Here is a 19,888-nt window from a genome sequence, read left to right on the forward strand (position 1 = left end):
AGCATGCTATTCCTGTTTTCCCAAACTGCCTGTATGATCATGATCTCTAACTCAACCATCATTAAAGAGCATTTTCTGGTTCAGCAGCCAATTGGTGCAGTTTGCAACTTAAACACTCACTACACCTGCACAGTGGGAAGTATTCAAAAGAGAAAAAGCAGGAGTTCAAGGCCAACTTGTTCCTGTCAGGGTAAAAGCCAGAGGTAACAAGTATAGGGAACCCTAAATGTCAAGGGATATTGAGGGTTGGAGAAAGATAAAAAAGCAAGCATATGACAGGTATAGGGAACTAATGACAGGGGAGGCCTGTCAAGAGTATAAAACGTGTAGAGAGGCACTTAGAAAGGAAATTAAGAAGGCTAAGAGGGGTCATAAAAAATCACTGGCAGACAGGATTAAGGCAAATCCAAAGTCATTCTTTAAGTATATTAAGGGCAAAAGAGTAACCAGGGAAAAAGTAGGGCTCATTAGGGTCAACATGGGCAATCTGTATATGGAACAAGAACGCATAGGTGAGGTCTTAAATGAATGCTTTGTAGGTGAAGAATTCAGTGAAGGGATAGGTAAAAACCTAATGCATATCTCCATAAGTAGAGAGAAGAGACTCGATGTTTTATTGGGCTGAAAGGTGGATAGATCCCCAGGGCCAAATGACATTCAGTAAGACATTTAGAAAGATCAGTAAGATTGCAGATGACATGAAGATTGGCGGAGTTGTTGATAGTGTGGAAGTAGACTTAGGCTGCAGAGAGATATTGATGTGTTGGTGAAATGAGCTGAAAAATGGCAGATGAAGTTTAATCCAGATAAATGTGAGGTGATGCATTTTGGGAGTACTAATGAGGCTAGGACATACACCATGAATGGTAGGTCTTAGGGAGTATTGAGGAACAGAGGGATCTTGCAGTACCAGTCCACAGATCCTTGAAAGTATCAACACAGGCAGATAATGCAATTAGAAAGGCATACAGGATACTGGCCTTCATTAGTTGGGGCACCGAATGCAGAAGTAGGAAGTTTATGATCCAACTTCATAAAACTTTATCAGACCTCAGCTGGAGTACTGTGTGCAGTTTTGATCACTATGCTGTATGAAGGATGTGGTAACGCTGGAGAGAATGCAGAGGAGATTCACCAGGATGTTGTTGGAGATGGAGCAGTTTAGTTATGAGGATAGACTCAAGAAGCTAGGTTTATTCTCCCTGGAGCAGAGGAGGTTAAGAGGAGACATTATTGAGGTATATAAAATTATGAGGGGTATAGATAGGGGGTAGACTGAAGGAAAGAAACTTTTTCCCATTATCAGAGATAGATTAAAAATGAGAGGACACAGATTTAGGGCAAGGGGGAAGAGATTTTTTAAGGAGATATAAGGGGGACCTTCTTCACCTAGAGAATGGCAAGTACCTGGAATGCACAGCCTGAGACAGTGGTTGAAGCTGGGTCACTGACAGCATTTAAGAGGTGTCTGAATGAGCACTTGAATCGCCTAGGCATAGAGGGCTGTGGACCAAGTGCTGGGTGGTGGGACTAAGTGGAAGGGTGCCCACTGGTCGGCATGGACGAGTTGAGTCAAATGGCCTGTTTCCATGCTGTACGATTCTATGACTCTATGACTACTGAAATCATCTACAGTGACATAGCAGAGCTACCAGCACATAGTCATACAGCTGCAACTTGGGAGCCAAACCTTATAGGGTTACGCACACCACACAAGCATTGCTGCTGCAACTTACAAGAAGTGGTGCTGTGTGGATAATGGGTAACAGAGAGGAAGGAGAAATGGGGAGAGTGTGTACTATGTTCACAAATAGGGGCCTGAAGAGTTTATTAGATCCTTTTGACCAAAGGTTCAGAGGCTGTCCATGGTACCAGCCAAGCACCCCTAGCAGGGGGTTGCTTGGGCAATCTCTGCAAGAGTGAACCTCCTATGTCTTTTACTGCCTGCACATAGTGGAAACCTGCAATGCTAGCAAATCTTTATGTGTGGTTGCCTCATCCTTTGGGCTGAAGGAAATAGAAATGAAGTCTTCCCTCCTTGTGTGCAGAACTTGGCTGACCTCAACAGGAGCAAACTGACATGACAGATCAATGGCAATGCTTTTCAATCAATAAAGTACTTCTGAAGTGTAATCACTTTTACAATGTAGAAAAACTTAACAGTCAATTTGCATACTACAAGCTATCACAAACAGTTGAGACTACTATTGGAGCTGGTCACTGGGAAAAAAAACTGTGGTACTTCCTGTACTATATATGTTAAAGTCAGCTCTTACCTATTAAAATAAGATGATCAGAATCACCCTAAGCAAAAATTACTTGAGTAGAACTACAAAATAAATGTTAAGTCAAGCATCAAAGAAATTTGCTCTGTGCAAATCCAAGACTAATTTTTAAATAAATGGACTATGGAAACAGGACAGCAGAGATACAGTGGTTGTTTGTACAGCAGGGCAGTTGGTAGGCCTAGACCACCTTGAAGACCAACTCATTTGTATTAGTCTAGCTGAGTATGGCTGGAAGTCAACTTCCTCAGATCATCACAGCTTATCACGTTGATAAAAAGCAAGATCTGGGAAAAGACACTAATCCACAATGGTGGGTGTTGAGGAGGAAGTCAGTATTGCAATATTACAGGTTGAATTATCTCCCATTTTTTGAAACAGAATCAAAAATACAGAATAAGAATATTTAACCCAATATGCCTTTTTGGTTCTTTTGAAAGGGCTAACCAATTCATTCTATACCCAACTCACTGCTCTTTCATATGGGTCTACATATACTTCCTTTTCTTGTACTTGTCCAATTCTATTTTGTAAGCTGCTGTTGAATGTAGTTTCACTACCATTTCAGGGAGTACACTCTGGTTAAAACAAATGATCTTCTACTAGTTATTTTGATAATTACCATTAATCCAAGGCCTCTAGTTACTGAGCTTCCTACTCGTAGAGATGGTTTCACTCCAATCACTTCTATTTAAGCCCCCCATAAATTTGCCAAGCTGGTTGTCATTGTCTGACTGATGAACATTTCAAAACTCTGCTATGAAATTCAGGGTTTTCCAAAACTTTTAGCAATAGGCAATTACTAGCTTCTACACATTTCTGCAGTTCTTTTCAAAGTACTGGTATAATATATCTGCAAAACTTTTGATGATTGGAAGCTCTGAGAGATGTTGGAAATCTAAACCTAGCAGTCTTGCTCTCATGGTGTCAGAATGTCAAAATTCAAGTTTCTGAAAATGTCCCTTTCTCCAGTATGTGCACATCTCAGGTAAAAGTGCACAAATAAACTAATGATGAAATCAGTTTTCTTCTAATCAACTCACAATAGCAGAATATAACACAGGAGCCAAATGGAAGTTTATTAGTATAGGGAATAAGACCATTGTCAACAGTAAATTGCTTCATAATAAACAAGTTATCAACCTAAAAACTATAAGTTGTGTTTCTGTACATGTGCTTCAAAATAAATTATTTAGTTTGAACAAACTTGAGCGATTAAATGTAATTTTAGGGGATAAAAGTTTGATTACTTGTGGGAAACCCTGAAATTTCTGCATTGTATAAGCTAACTGCCTTTTAATAAAACAACTACATTAAAGATAAAAGCAGAAAAAAATGGAAATACTCAAAATGTCATCTGTTGCAGTACCAAATGCAGCAAAGAATAAAGTGGAGCTGTGGTGGCGACAGCTATGAGATAGAATGATGCAATAGATGATTTTTCTCTTTCCTTTCAGACGTCAAAGATAGTAAACCCCAACAACTCTTGCATTCTAATATGGATCTTTCTCCCTTTTCACTTTCCTCAGACTCCATCTCCCTCCCCAGGCCCATCCTCTGCCATGCTTTCACCATCCCTTCTGATCTTCCCCTCTCTGATCCCAAATGATCAGCCCTCAGCAAAGGCATCAGCTTCATTCCCCTACGTCCCCATCTCAAGGAATTTCGAGCTTGACATAACGTTGAACTCTTCTTCCGCAGCCTCTGCCTCCATGCCCATTTCTTGCACCAGAAGCCTTCATCCAAAACTGTGGCCATTTTCAGTCCTCCCAATTCACCTAGAAACCTCCCTCAGGCCAATTACCCTCTGTAGTTCTATTCATAACTGCTGATGTGACATTGACAGTCTTGGCTTTTTCATTCCCCTCTTGTACTCTAACCATCCACTTCTGAACTTGTAGCACTCCATTCACTGAGAATCAACCCTTATTTCAACATTAAATCCACTGACAAGGGGTGGTGCTGTTGTGCTCTAGTGAACTGACCTCTATCTGGCAGAGTGCCAGATGTCAGCTTTCAGCCACTTCCTCATACTTCCCTTTGGATCATGACTCCCCCCACCAAACCTCAGGCCACAGTCAGCCAATCATAGACCTCATTTCCTCTGGAGATTTTCCCTCCACAGCTTCCAGCCTTGTACTGTCCCAGCCCTGCACAGCCTGCTTCTATATCCTGTCCAAAATCCACAAGTTGGACTGCCTTGACAGACCCACTGTTTCAGGCTGTTCTCACTCCACCAAACTTAGTTCTTCCTACTTTGATTATTCAATCTCTTTTCATCCAGTTCCTTCCCACTTACATCTGAGACAGCTCTGAAACCCTCTGTCACTTTGAGGATTTCCAATTCCCTGGACCCAACTTGTGCTTTACACCTCCACCTGACATCAGGATGGTTTTAGGGCCCTCCACTTCTTTCTAGAGCAGAGGACCAACCAGTTTCCCTCCAACAACACACTCATTCACCTGGCTGAACTTGTTCTCACATTGAACAACTTATCCTTCAACTCCACTCACTTTCTCCAGATCAAACCAGTAGCTATGGACACTCACATGGGCCCAAGCTATGCCTTTTTTTTGTGGGACATTTGGAACAATCTTAGCTTTAGTCCTACCTGGGTCCACTCCCTCAACTTTTTTTCTGGTACATGAATGACTACATTGGTGCTGCCTCCTGCACTCATACAGAACTCCACAATTTCATTACTTTTGCTGCCAAGTTCCACTCTGCCCTCACCTTCACATGGTCAATCTCTGACTCTTCCCTTCCTTTTCTGGTTCTCCTCTGTCTCCATCTCAGAAGATAGGCTCGCTACCAATATTCATTGCAAGCCTACTGACTTCCACCATTATCTTGACTATTTTTTGTCCCATCCTGCCTCTTGTACTCTGTTCCATTCTCCCAATTCCTCCATCGCCATTGTATTTGATCTGATGATGAGACTTTCCGTACAGGTACCACTGAAATGTCTTCCTTTTTCCTGAACCAAGGCTTCCCCTCTACCATTGTTAGCAAAGCCCTTACCTCTGCTCTCACATTCCCTCCTCTGGGAGAGAACAAGGATGGAGTTCCTCTGGTTCTCATGTTCCACCCCACCAGCCTCTGCATTCATTCTCCACAATTTCCACTAACTTCAAAGAGATTACACCTCCAGACATATTTTCCCCTCTCTTCCCCTTTTAACATTTTGCAGAGGCCATCCCATTTGCGACTCCCTGGTTCACTCTTCCATCCCACCAACCACTCCCCTTCTTACAGCACTTTCCTTTGCAACTGCAAGTGATGCATCATTTGTCCTCTCACCTCTTCCCTTCCCACTATCCAGGGACCCAAACAGTCTTTCCAGCTGAAGCAGCAATTCACTTGCACTTCTTCCAATCTGGTGTATTGCATTTAGTGTTAACAAAGTGGTCTCCTCTCCACTGGATGATTGCTTTGTCCGCAGAGGCGACCCTGAGCTTCCCATTGCCTGCTAGTTTAACTCCCCATCCCATTCCCACTCTGTATTGTTATAATGAGAACCAACCCAAGCTTGAAGAACAGCACCTCATCTTCTGCCTGGACATTTCACATGCTTCTAGACTTAATATTGAATCTTTTAACTTCAGGTAGCTTGATTACTGTCTGTATCAGTCATCCATCTGTGATATTGGCTCAGTTTGTCTGTTTTTTTTTCCCTTAATTTCTTTTTTACCTCTGAAAGTAGAGGACATGCCCAGCCTGACTTCTTCCTACTCTGATTATATAACTCCTACAGTCTTTTGTCTATGTTCTTTTGCCTAGGTTCTCACTTTCTAACTGCTCCCATTCACTTATTGACAAGATAACCTTGTTTGCAATTTACCTCCATGGTCACCCCAGTTTTAGAGACATTCGCCCTCCCTCACCCTCCCTGCAGCTTAACAAATTTCTTTTATTTCCATCTCAGTTCTGACAAAGGGTGTTTGACCTGAAACGTTAGCTCTGTTTTTCTTCACACAGATGCAGCCTGAGTATTTCTAGTATTTTCCGTTTTTATTTCAGATTTCTGACATCTGCATGTTTTATTGGATAAAATATTGCTTTGGGTTTCCTAACCAAACTAGTTGAGAGCTGTGATGATTAAGAGTGTCACTTGCTTTCAGCTTTGGTATGCATGTTAGATGAATTTTGGAGATGGCTACACAACAATAGGAAAATAGAAGATGGATTGAAGACATGCCTAGGCTGCTCTGAAATTTGACAACTTCTAAGCTGAGGGTTGAAAGCCCCTGCAGAGAAATTATTTTCCTTTCTGACAGGAAGAAGCGAACAAGACTAAAATGGCATGGTGAAGTTAGCCAAGAAAGGGAGCAGTAGGAGCTCTTTGATCCAGTGTGGAAGATGATTTAATGCTCCTATCAGATCAGGAATATATTAGTGGCATATTTACCTGAAATTTGAATGTGTAACACTCCAGTCCCTGAATTTGCCCTTTTAAGCTTCACATCATTCAACACATCAGCTTATCTTGCAGGCATATCTATCCATTTCTGTCTATGAACTTTTCACATTTCAATCACAGTTCACATTCAATCAAATCTTTATGCAATGTTTATACCTTCTAGTAATTCATACATTTGTTCCATTCATGCCATTACTTTCATTCATATATCTCTTCTTCTTCTCTAATGATACCACCAATTAAACCTCCGGAGGAAGAGGTCCCAGGGATAGCAGAGATTTTTAAGTGGATGACAATCAGAGCTGGTAAGGTGATGGTGTTAGAGCCAGAGGTGATAGAATTAAATATCATCCAAACATATTTCACATAATACTCTTTCAATGGACTTGGAGCCTACAGCTAGTGAGAAATGCTCAAGTATATAATGATAAACTTAACTATTCTTATCTCAAGAGTTCCAATTTATGTGTTTAATTTCCCACGGCAGCAGGGCAATGTTAAGTCCTCAGTGAGATCACTCTTTTTGAAAGTGCATGGTTATAAAACTTTTTCTTATCCCTAACATGCATCAGCTTAGGTTATGAGTTTTTGCTAAGTCCAGTTAGAAAGATTGCTGAGTTTTCATCTGATGACTCACACACCTTCATCTGAAAAGGGTCTTTGCCCTCTAGCAGATGACTCCTACTGGTCAAACCCTTCCCCGCTGCATAACATTCAGTACAGCACGTACACCACCATTATCCTGCATAACATTTGACTGGTGTTTACTCCAGATCACCTGAAATTCTTCTTCAGAATCACAATGGTTTGCTCAATGACATATCAACATTTCAAATAATTTTGGTTGTGCCACATGTGTATATTTGGTGTGTTTCTTACACGCATGACTTTTTAAGATTTTATCCCTTGTGGTTTAGCCTAAGACTACCTTGAGATGCAAAGAGATCAGGAAGATTGAAGTTCTCTAAGATGTGAAACACCAGCAGAAATTTTCTTCTGTGGTTGCAAACCAGCTGAACATTGAGTGGAAGCTCTTGCAGTTGGTGGCTACATGCATCCTGTCAATGACACACTTTCATGAAGGCAGGCAGAAATATCCAAACCATAGCATCCATACGTTCTCACTGGCCTCATCCCAAGCCTGTAGAGATTCTAGTGTTGAGTCATGTTGAGGAATCTCAACCTCTTTATACCGAGTGACAGACATGACTTTATAGAATCATAGAAATGTACAGCACAGAAATGGGCTCCTTTGGTCCATCTTACTGAGGCCAACTGTGATGCCTATCTATTCTAATCCTATTTGCCCACATTAGGCCTGTATCCCTCTTCGTCTTTCCTGTCCAAGTACCTGTCAAAATGCCTTTTAAATGTTGTAATTGTATCTATATCCACCACTTCCTCTGGAACTTTGTAACAGATAATAACCATCCTGTGTGAAAAACTTACCCCTCAGATCTCCACTAAATTTCTCTCTTCTCACGTTAAACCTGTGCCTCTAGTTTTAGATTACCCTGCCTTAGGAAAAAGATCCTGACTATCTATCCTATATGTTTCCTTTATAATCTTATAAGCCCTTATAAGGTCACCCCTCAGCCTCCTATGTTCCAGTGAGAATAAACTCAGCCTATCCAATCTCTCCTTATAATTAAAGCCCTCCCATTCCAGGTAATATCTTGGTGAACATCATTTTCACTCTCCCTCTTGCTACCACATCCTTCCTGTAGCGGGGTGACCAAAATACTGTAAGTGAGGTCCAACCAACATTTTGTGCAACTGCAACATGACGTCTCAATTCTTATATTCAAAGCCTTGGCCTATGAAGGCAAATATACCAGATGCCTTTTTCACTACCCTATCCACCTGTGTCACCATTTTCAAGGATTTATGCACTTGCACCTCAAGCTCTCTCTGCACTTCAATGCTCCTAAGATCCTTGCTATTTGCTCTATATGTCCTACTAGAATTTGACCTCTCAAAGTGCATTACCTCACATTTGTCTGGTTTAAATTTTATCTGCCACTGCTCCATCCAACTTCCCAGTAGAACTATGTCCCTCTTGACTCCATCAATCTTTGTGTCGTCTGCAAACTTACTAATCCTGCCACCTACGTTCTCATCCAAGTCATTCATAAGGTCCTAGCACCATTCCCTGCCACACATCACTTGTTACAGATGTCCAGTTAGAAAAACACCAATCCACCACTACCCTCTGCCTATTATCACCTAGTCAATTTTGGATACAATTAGCCAATGCCTTAATCATCCCTTGTGCCTTAATCATCTGGGCCAACCTACCTTGCAGGATCTTGTCAAAAGCCTTCCTACAATCTGGACATCTCCACTTTACCCCCTCCCTCCTGTGCAGTTGAAGGCACATCAAGATCAATCTATTAGAAATTCTGCAATTCCTGCTGATTCCCATCATGAACCTCTTCTGGGTTCTAAAAAACGACAGCTACAGTAGTACATATGCTGATAGGATCATTGCAATCTGCTTTCAATAGAGTCACTCAGGAAAATAGTCCTAAGATTGCTTTTCTTATTGACAAGTCTATTTGTCATAACTTCTCGCTTCTAATGTTACCTTTCCCTTTACTGGTTTTTATAAGAAATTTGGAAAATACATGAACATTCAGTTACACTACCAAACTGTTATTAATATTGTTCCAATTGCATTATAAACACACTGAAATTGGCAACCTGTCTTTCCTGATTTTTTTGCTTGGATATAGCCATGTGCTCTTTGGTGAAAAGCAGATTTTTTTAAGGTAACTTTCTCTCTTTACAATATTTTTATTGAATCCATGAAAAAAATACAGAGTACATGCATCAAGAAAGAGAATAAAAATACTACTGAATACGTTGTATTAAATCGTACTTAGATTACAATACTCTAAATTAATAATCACATATAGTAGTTAGTTAATAAAGGAAGAAAAAAATTGAAATATTTTATTATAAAAGAAAATCTACTCCCACTACCAAAACCCGAAGCTGTTAGATGGAAAAAACAACAAGGAAAAACTTTTAAAAACGTAACCATGTCAGCCAGTATCTGCATTTTAGTCCCCAAATCAGAGATTTTGAAAATAATTCAAAAAAGGTCCCCACAGGGTTTGGAAGTCTAGGTTAGGTTCAAAAACTGAACAGCGAATCTTCTCTAGATTCAAGTATGACATAACATCCTGTAACCATTGAGCATGAGTAGGTGGAGTAACTTCCTACCATTTAAGCAATACAGCTCTCCTGGCTATAAGAGAAATAAAAACCAGAATATGTAAGTCAGAAGCCTTCAAAGTTAATATTTATTAGATGTAATTTTTAATTTGGAACCTTTTCAGGATGGTTCAATATCTAATATTTATGACAGATTACTAGGAATGAATAAGGTGCCACTAGATAAAATTAAAAATGCTTAGTAACAAGATTTGCAGATGTCAATTTCTGAGGAAACTTGGAATGAAATTTTCATGTTGGTTAATACTTGGTCATTATGTGCTCGTCATTCTCTCCTTCAATTTAAAGTGGTCCATAGAATTCACTTGTCTAAAGATAAATTATCCTGTTTTTGTTCTGACATATCTCCTTACTGTGACAAACGCAATAATGGAGTGGCTTCCTTAATTCACTTGTTTTGGACGTGTCAGAGTCTTAAAAAGTATTGGACAGAGGTCTTTCATACTTTTTCTGTACTTTTCAAAATAACTTTTAAACTTAATCCTTTGACTGCTCTATTTGGGATTGTTGGAGAAAAAGGTAACTTTCTAATGTACTTTTTTTTCAGCACTTATAACCAACTAACTACTCGCAAATCCACAGACTCACAGAATTAAAATTTAGTCCGTTTTGTCATAGAACATTTCCACATCAGGTTCAACATGAAGAGGTGTACAACAAAGTGGTACCCCATAAATAGTTACAAAATCAGAAGAGCAGCTTTGGCAAATAAAAGAGACCAGCAACTACGCATTGTCCCAACTACCATTACAAAGATGGATATCTGCAGTTATGAAGAGCCAACAACTGACTGATAAATCATTAACAGGTCAATTAGAATTGAAATAAGGAGAAATTTCTTTATTCAGAGCTTGTAAGTTTGTAATTCTCTACCCTATGGGGCTTTGCCATGGGAAACTAAGATTCCTTTGGGAATCAAGCATTTGGGAATCAGGCAGATAAATTAATAATGTTGGGATTTGGTCATAAACTTATTGAATGACAGAACAGGTTTGAGTGTAAGTATGGATTAATCCTGCTTTCATGTTTTACATTTCTATAACAGATAATTTTTGCTGCAAACTATCCATGTTTTGTTATTTTTCTTGCTGTAAGGACTATGTGAAATCTGAATTCAAAGATATGGCAGTCAAGTACTCACCCCAGAAATTTAAGGTTGCTGAAAGGGATAACTTTAATTTGTTATCACATCAGAAGATTGGGGCTTGGAGTTGGAGAATTGGGGTATGTGTGGGGGGCATTTGTGGGTTGTGAGATTTGCCAGTGGAGGTTGGGTTGGTGCAGTGCATGGAGATGAGAGGAAGCTAGTTGATTGAAATGGGGCCCTTTGGAGGGCAGGTTGATAAATAATTAAAATAAAACAAAATAAGACAGAATCCAGTTCCCAACACTGGGCTAGGACCTGCTGAGAGAGGCCCCCTTTAAATCAAGCTACTGCAGAGATAGCAGCACTATTTAAACCTCTACAGGAGCATTGCACATGCAATTATTTCATTTGGTGGAAGATAGATTTGCAATAGTAGTGCCCGGGCAAATTTCCAGTTAGGCATAACTTGACCTGGAAAACTTTGTAATTGCATTCCATTCCAGTAAATAAAATTACGTTCACACATGAATGCTGAAAACAACTGTCAATTTTCTCTTTACTACAGATGCAATTCTATCTGTCATAACTTCAATTAGTTCAAAGATATTTACATCCACAGTATGTTGTCTTTAACATTATAACTCATCTAAGAGAAGGCAGTGGTACCAAACAAAGAAGCAATAACTTTACTCAATGACTAACTCTAAATGATATCATTAAAGTATTACTGAGGAAGAAAACTTTGGAAGTCCTCACTCACAAAAACAGCACTGCAGCAGGAGACTATGAAGATAGGCACTGCAAGATTGGCTGTAGATAATGCAGCTACTTGCCAGTAAATGATTTATAGTGTTAGAGGTAGGGGTTAGATCAGGTCAAGATTAAGGGATCGTGATCAGGACCTGGAGGGGTAGACTGAATGGGCCTCGGTAGAGATTTATCAACAGTTGAGGGAGATCACACACACTCCTTGGTCAGAGGAGGGATGCTGGGTAGGTGTATACCATGAATTGCTGGTCAGGATGAGCAATTTATGGGGGTTGGAAGTTGGGATTGAGCAGGAAAATGTCAGAGATCAGGGTCAAGTACTAAAACTTAGGAATTATAAAACTAGCAGCAGCAGCAGCATTTAAAATGGTCACTGCATTAAATAAATTACCCATTTTAAATTGGGAAGGGTGTCCAGAATGTGGCCATGGCAAGTCACTGATTGAGCACAGAATTCAAGCACACAGTGGCCCCTCTATTCACAAATGTAAGTGGTCTACTGCCTGTTTCAGTTAATGATAAGGGATGCCTCTTTCCTTAGTGCTTTTGGAAGATGTGCAGCACTTGGAGAATTTTCATTAACCTTTGGATGTCTGTAAGGTTATTTTTCCAGTTTCAACAAAAGGTTAATTTCAAAGGGAAACCTATAAGTATGATTTTTTTAAAAATTAATCATTCAAAAACAAATAAGCACTTTTAAAATCAAACTGATTCAATTTCTCAGATTAAGTATGCATTTTTGTGTATTTTTCATTTTCTGGTAATCATCTCACTATATGTACTGTAATTTTCTAACTACTCCAGTGAGAGGGTTACCATATAAAACACAGGAACTGAAAATGTTATTTTACACTCACCTTCCTTGGCTATGTCATAAGCTTTTCTGAGAAATCTTTTTGCCTCTTTGTATTGTTCATTTTCAAGCTTTTTGTCTGCCAGTGATGTGTAAATCCTCCAGAGGTTTGTACATGCATGTGCAAAGTGAAGGCGGCAGTTCTCATCCTGCCACGTCTTTCCTGTAGTGAGTTGATGGAATATCTCATAATGCTCAGCTGCTTTATCCAGCTGACCTGCAACATCCAAGTCATTGATAAACGTTAACTCAATCCAGTGACAGATTCTAGCTTTCAAAGATGTTTGATTTCTGACAATCCCATGTAACTTGGTGCTTGAAATACAATCAGAAACTAAAGATTCAAATAAAATACTCGGCCCTCATAAATGTATGCTATGTCTTGAAGAATTGAGGTTAAACCTTTAATAATACTTTTAAGCTGTTTAAAATATGGTTTTCAGTTGGTATTTTATTGTGAACATTTTAAAAAAATAATGTGCTGTGGATTATGCACTACAAGCAGAACTGCAGCTGGAGACTTCTCAATTTATGAATAGTCTTTGATGCAATATAATTGATCAGCAAGTTCATCTCATCTTGATTTTGTATTGTACAGTAAGCTGATTGTACAATATGTTGAATACATTGTACAATATGAGCTGATTTTTAAATTTATTCTCAAAATTTGATGCAAAATTTAATTGGTGAAAGTGGAACATATTAGGAAAATTAACATATTTTGTAGTTAATTACCAGTCCTCAACTAACCAGTCATTTCTCCTTTAGCTTGTTTTACTGAGGTTGAATTAAGGCAGTATTAAACACTTTTGATGCTAGAATGACATTTAATCTTCACATTAAGACCTGAATGCATGAAGGTACTGTACCACTGAACTTACAACTACTGACTATAATTGCAACAATTAGTGGTATAAGACTTCAGTCTAAGTCTCAATTTCAACAGAGGGAAAAGGACATGTAATGGATCAGTGATAACCATTGAAGCAGGGAAGCTTGAGGCCTCAAGGTTCCCTGTGAGGCCTGGAGATACACTCATTTATACTAAAAAAAATTTATATGACAAGATGGTAGCTAAACTTTGCATTGGAATATCCAACAAAAAGCAATGAAATAAAATGACTATAATCTGTTTTGAGAATTGGAGTTAATTAGAACTTACTTCGTCTTCTTCAAAGAGCATCAAAATATCTTTCATATCCAACTGAAAGAGTTTTAATTTAACTCTTAGGAGAAAATTGGAGCCTCTACCAATGCAGTGCTCCCTTAATTTCTTCACTAGTCTGCATGTACAACGTGGGGGTTGAAATCTATCAGGATTTATCTATTGGAAAGCTATCAGGGATGCCAAGAGGCAATACCAACTCAAAATAGAGTCCCTGACCAGCCGCCAGTTATGGCAGGGCTTACATGCCATGACAGGCTACAAGACGAAGTCAGGCTGCATAGCTAACAACAGCGTATCCCTTCCTGATGAACTTAATGCATTCTATGCGCGTTTTGAACAAAAGGGAAGTGGATTGTCACCATCCACCCTGACAGCCACCAACGCAGCTGAATCTGTGATCACAGTGGAGAACATAAGAGTCTTCTGGAGAGTGAACACAAGGAAAGCACCTGGCCAAGATGGTGTTCCGGGCTGCGCGCTCAGATCTTGTGCTGATCAGCTGGCAGAAGTATTTGTGGACATACTCAACCTCTCTCTGCTTCAATCTCAGGTTCCCTCCTGTTTTAAGAAGACCACTATCATCCCGGTACCAAAGAAAAGCAAGGTAACATGCCTCAGTGACTACCGACCAGTGGCTCTGACATCCACCATCATGAAGTGCTTTGAGAGGTTGGTCATGGCACGCATCAACTCCAGCCTACCAGACAACCTGGACCCATTGCAATTCGCCTATCGGCGAAACAGGTCTACAGTGGATGCCATCTCCCTGGCCCTACACTCAACTCTGGAGCATCTGGACAGTAAAGACACATATGTTAGACTATTGTTTATTGACTACAGCTCTGCCTTCAATACAATAATTCCAAGCAAGCTTGTCACCAAACTCCGAGACCTAGGACTCAACACCTCCCTCTGTAACTGGATCCTTGACTTTCTAACAAACAGACCGCAATCAGTGAGGATAGGCAGCAATACCTCTGGCACGATTATTCTCAACACTGGTGCCCCACAAGGCTGCATCCTCAGCCCTCTACTCTACTCCCTATACACTCATGACTGTGTGGCCAGATTCTGCTCTAACTCCATCTACAAGTTTGCAGATGATACCACCGTTGTAGGCCGTATCTCAAACAGTGATGAGTCGGAGTACAGGAAGGAGATAGAGAGCTTAGTGGAATGGTGTCATGACAACAACCTTTCCCTCAATGTCAACAAAAGAGCTGGTCATTGACTTCAGGAAAGGGGGCGGTGTACATGCACCTGTCTACATCAATGGTACTAAGGTTGAGAGGGTTGAGAGCTTCAAGTTCCTGGGAGTGAACATCACCAACAACCTGTCCTGGACAAATCACGTAGATGCCACGGCCAAGAAAGCTCACCAGTGCCTCTACTTCCTCAGGAGGCTAAAGAAATTTGGTTTATCCCCTTTGACTCTCACCAGCTTTTACCGATGCACCATAGAAAGCATCCTATCTGGATGTATCACGGCTTGGTACAGCAACTGCTCAGCCCAGGACCGCAAGAAGCTGCAGAGAGTTGTGGACACAGCCCAGCGCATCACGGACACCAGCCTCCCCTCCCTGGACTCTGTCTTTACCTCTCGTCGTCTTGGTGTAGCAGCCAGCATAATCAAAGACCCCACCCACCCAGGACATTATCTCTTCTCTCCTCTTCCATCGTCCTCTTCCGTCAGGTAGAAGATACAGGAGCCTGAGGACACGTACCACCAGACTTAGGGACAGCTCCTTCCCCACTGTGATAAGACTATTGAACGGTTCCCTTATACAATGAGATGGACTATGACCTCACAATCTATTTTGTTGTGACCTTGCATCTTATTGCACTGCACTTTCTCTGTAGCTGTGACACTCTACTCTGTACTGTTATTGTTTTTACCTATACTACTTCAATGCACTTTGTACTAACTCAATGTAACTGCACTGTGTAATGAATTGACCTGTACAATCGGTTTGTAAGACAAGCTTTTCACTGTACCTCGGTACAAATGACAATAATAAACCAATATCAATACCAATACCTAACATTTTCACTGGATGATGAGAGTGCTATCACTGATCCAAAGAGGATAGCTGAGAAATGTGTCTCATGTTACATTTTAAATTTAATTCTGTAAGCATTTTCATAGAAGTGATCACAGCCGAGGGAGATGGGATATAAGGTAATACCGATACCTAAAAATTGGCCCCATTTGAGAACATGTTTTGTGTGCAATTTGCATGGATAAACCATTTTGTGCATATTAGATTAATCAGGTGATCATTTCTTGGTTAATTAGCAACCATCAGGAAATTGGTCCACCTTTACAGACAGAAATTAGTGGGTAAAATTTAATTATGACCTAAGTTTTTTAACTCACAATAAAACAAGGAGCAAACTAGGAAAGATAGCAAACTAGGAAAGATAGCAAATTAGGAAAATTGAACATCAATGTTTTGTCCACAGCCTCTACCAGATTCATTTTTCTGAGCTCCACTTTTGTTTACAAGCATCACCGATAAATATCGCAATACCATAATTATGCACCTCCTTTTAATATGCTACAATCAGTGACTCACGGTTAGCCCACACCTTGCAATGGCTTTGGGTCACTTACAGCATGCTAGTCAATTGGGCTAGTCCATAGTGCGGGGTAGTCCACAGATATTCAAGTGAATACTATGTCCTCCCTACCGCCTCCCCAAAACACCACTTCACCTTGATAATAGCCATTCGTGCTGCTGTACTGTAGCTGCCATGTAGTATGTTCTTTAAGGTATAACCAACTTCCAACTAGTCAGTGTGACAATGATAAGCAGCCTCCTTTGAGAAATCTGCAGCTAAAGTTTCTTGCTAATGATACAGGATGAAAATAATATTTTGAACAGGATTTTCCAGCTATTTTCTGTTTTTCTTTTGCAGGTCACCCAACTCGGTGTGACCACTGCATATAGCACCCTCGAAGTGCACCAAATAGGAGCAAATTCCAATTTCTGGACACTATTCTTCAATTTTCCTTCACACACTGAAAGGAAGTATCTATGCCAGAAATTGGATATCAAGCACTATATGTGCACCATATAGCACTAATGCCCACTTGAATTTCCCCCCAAAAGATATGAAAGTGAGCGAGAAAATGTTAAATGCAGCACTATGGCATGTTCCACACACATTCATGCAATAAACCAGGAAGCATGCTCACAGTTACTGTGGTGTTGCTGTGATGCCCTCAGGGATGTGTGTCAGCACCTACAGAATTCTCCAAAGAACAGCTAATGCATAGCAGCAAAAAAAGGCTGACGGGGGGGGGGGGGGGGGGGGGGGGGGGGGGGGGCGGGGGGGGTGGGAAGGAAAAGGTAGGAGAGGTGAGATTCAGAGTTCTTCTATGTGTCTGGATACTCATTGTGTGGTTGTCTGGCCTGATCAATTCACTTGACATGAATAGCCCAAGCCATTGCAAAGTGCAGACTGATCAAAGGGCCAGTGAATGCAATAAGCATCCCAGAATTGATTTGAATAAAAAGGCTATGATCCGTGAAGGGAGCACCGCTGAATCATTTACTTTAACGCTGGCCATTGAAAACTAAGGCCGGATAATATAACAATTCCCTATTACTGATAATGTGATAATTCAGACCTTTTAATTACAGTATTATTTCTGATCCCTGCACAATATGCCCCTAGTTTCTCACTGAGTGAACAGTGCAAATTGTACAAAGCCTAAGTATCAATTAATCTAAATCTTGAATGTGACTATGCATCCACAGTGCTCCGCAGTAGAGAATTTTGACTGAAGCAATTTCTTCTCATCTGTCTAAATGGGCTATCTCTTATACCAAGATCATGTCTACTTGTTTTAGACTTTCCATTTGGCAGAGCGGGCCACTTAGCATCTACCATCTAGTATTGGCCCATTCTTTCCATCTCCACTCCCACCCCCCATTCCCAAATGGACAATCGTCTCATCCCAAGAATCAACCTAACTAAGTTGCATCATCATTAATACAAGTAAATTGATAAAATATAGAGTAATAGGACATTAATATAATCTGCAAACAAACTGTGTAAGAAATTGGAAGCTCCCATATCTTAAAACAATCTTTGTGACATTTAGAATATCAGGACTCTACAGCTGTTAAGATACATAATGGGATGGCACGGAAGAATGCAATGTACTTCCATGGGAAGAGTCATTTCTTTGTACAGGTTATAGGCAATAGATGGTTCAACTGTCTGTCTTGTGAAACTGAGGCAGCAAAGAAAATAATGCACTTTGAAAATCCAGGATTTTCTTCATGTAAGAGCAAAACTGTACTCTACAAAATTCACTATGTACTGGTTCAGCAAATACATTTACTATATAATATTTTTACATTTGCATTACTAAATGCACATACTGAAAATTATGATTATATTTTAATCTTTAAACTTATTCTAATGACTATGCTAAGGTACATTGATAATAATTTACAAAACTTAACTGATACTTCAATTAACAATAACAAAAGTACAAAAATATACAGGCAGAAATTATCCTTCTCAGTATTATAATGATTTGTTCATTTGAATGAAAAGTCAGAAGGGTGTGTACTGACTAATGTGCATAAATTTCCAACTTGCTGTCCCATCATATCTATCCTATCAGATTTTACAGTGCAGAAAAAAACAATGATGTATATATTATGATAATATCTCCAGTCTTAAGATCTAAAGGTACGAATCTGACAATGTCTTTATGAAAATTGATTGTCAAGGATCCTTCTGTCAGACAGATGACTGGAACAAGTATTAGTGTAGAAACGAGCATTGGGGCAAGTTTATTATAGTCATTTCTATCTCTGCTGCTGTAAATTTGGCAAAGGTTTGGCGGAAACACTGAATAAACTACATCTGCAGTTAAGGTAGTGGAGTGGAAGAACCCTAAGGCAAATTCAACCTGTAGTAACCCAAAAAAAAGTCCCCAATTCAATTGTGTTTCAATTGAACAACTGCAATCTGATCACATTTGGTGTGATAACAGGGGAGTTACAATATTGTGTTCTCAGCTGCTGTCTGTTAGCGATCCCTAATGAAACTCCACATCTGGACACATCTAACAATAATAGGATTTGACTTTATTATAATACTTTCCATAGATATCAGACACCTAAAAGTAGATTTTTAAGTAAAAGTAGATTTACTTTTAAAAGAAATCTACTTTTTGTGAGGATGGTTTGATGGCTCAAGGAATCTACTGGGATTCCACTAGGTCACTGAGAATCACTGCAATTTCAGGGATTTCTCACCAGTGTATTAAGAAAGAAGCGGATATCACTGCCCAGGCTAAGACTTTCTAGGACTGTTAACTATTATGATTGACACAGAATGGCAACTTCCAGCTTCAAACAGCCACAAACTGTTGAAAAACAGAAGGGAGTGGAAATATTTCAAAGGTAAAAGAGGTACTGTACAGACCCATGGTTTCAGAATGGGAGGCACCTACTGCTTTCCAGCCCATAATAAAATTCTTCTACTTAACCCACTTTTGGCACAGATCTAGATTTGACTTGGCAGTGGTGTCACCACTGTTCAAGCCACCAGAATTTCTTTTGATAATTATTTCATGGGGAATGTGTGTTGCTGGCAAAGCCAGTATTTAATGCCAATGAGATGTTGAGGGTGACCACCAACTACTATAGTGGTGAAAATTGATGGCTTACTATGCATTTCAAACAGCAGTTAAGTGCCAACAATATTATTGTTATGGGTCTAGACTCACATCTATGTTAGGCTGGGTAAAGACAGCTGATTTCCTTCCCTAAAAAATAGTTTTTACAGCAATCTGTTGGCTTCATGGGTATTATTACTGATACTCTTTTTTTAAAATACATATCTATTTAATTGACTAAATGAATTTAAATTCCCCTAGATGAGTTTTGATTTTTTATCTCTGGATCACTGATCCCTGCCTTTGCATTGCAATTCTAGAACATAATCATTATGCCATTGGACTTGAATTAGTTAAAAAATAGCAGTCAGCCAATATACCTAAGTATAGGAGAATGCAATAGGATCTCATAGAAGGCGATA

The 19,888-nt window shown here is 39.8% G+C and overlaps 1 protein-coding gene across 1 annotated transcript in view; it reads right to left on the reverse strand.

The window, feature by feature from the left end:
• ttc29 (tetratricopeptide repeat domain 29) overlaps nucleotides 1-19,888 on the reverse strand; it is a 166,667-nt gene that overhangs the window by 56,179 nt on the left and 90,600 nt on the right. Inside the window, exon 6 of the mRNA XM_052009550.1 lies at nucleotides 12,659-12,871. Coding sequence (XP_051865510.1) covers nucleotides 12,659-12,871 — 213 coding nt within the window. The remainder of the gene's footprint in view (nucleotides 1-12,658; nucleotides 12,872-19,888) is intronic.

This window comes from Pristis pectinata, chromosome 2 (genome assembly GCF_009764475.1).
Source record: "Pristis pectinata isolate sPriPec2 chromosome 2, sPriPec2.1.pri, whole genome shotgun sequence".
NCBI classification, from domain to species: Eukaryota; Metazoa; Chordata; class Chondrichthyes; order Rhinopristiformes; family Pristidae; genus Pristis; species Pristis pectinata.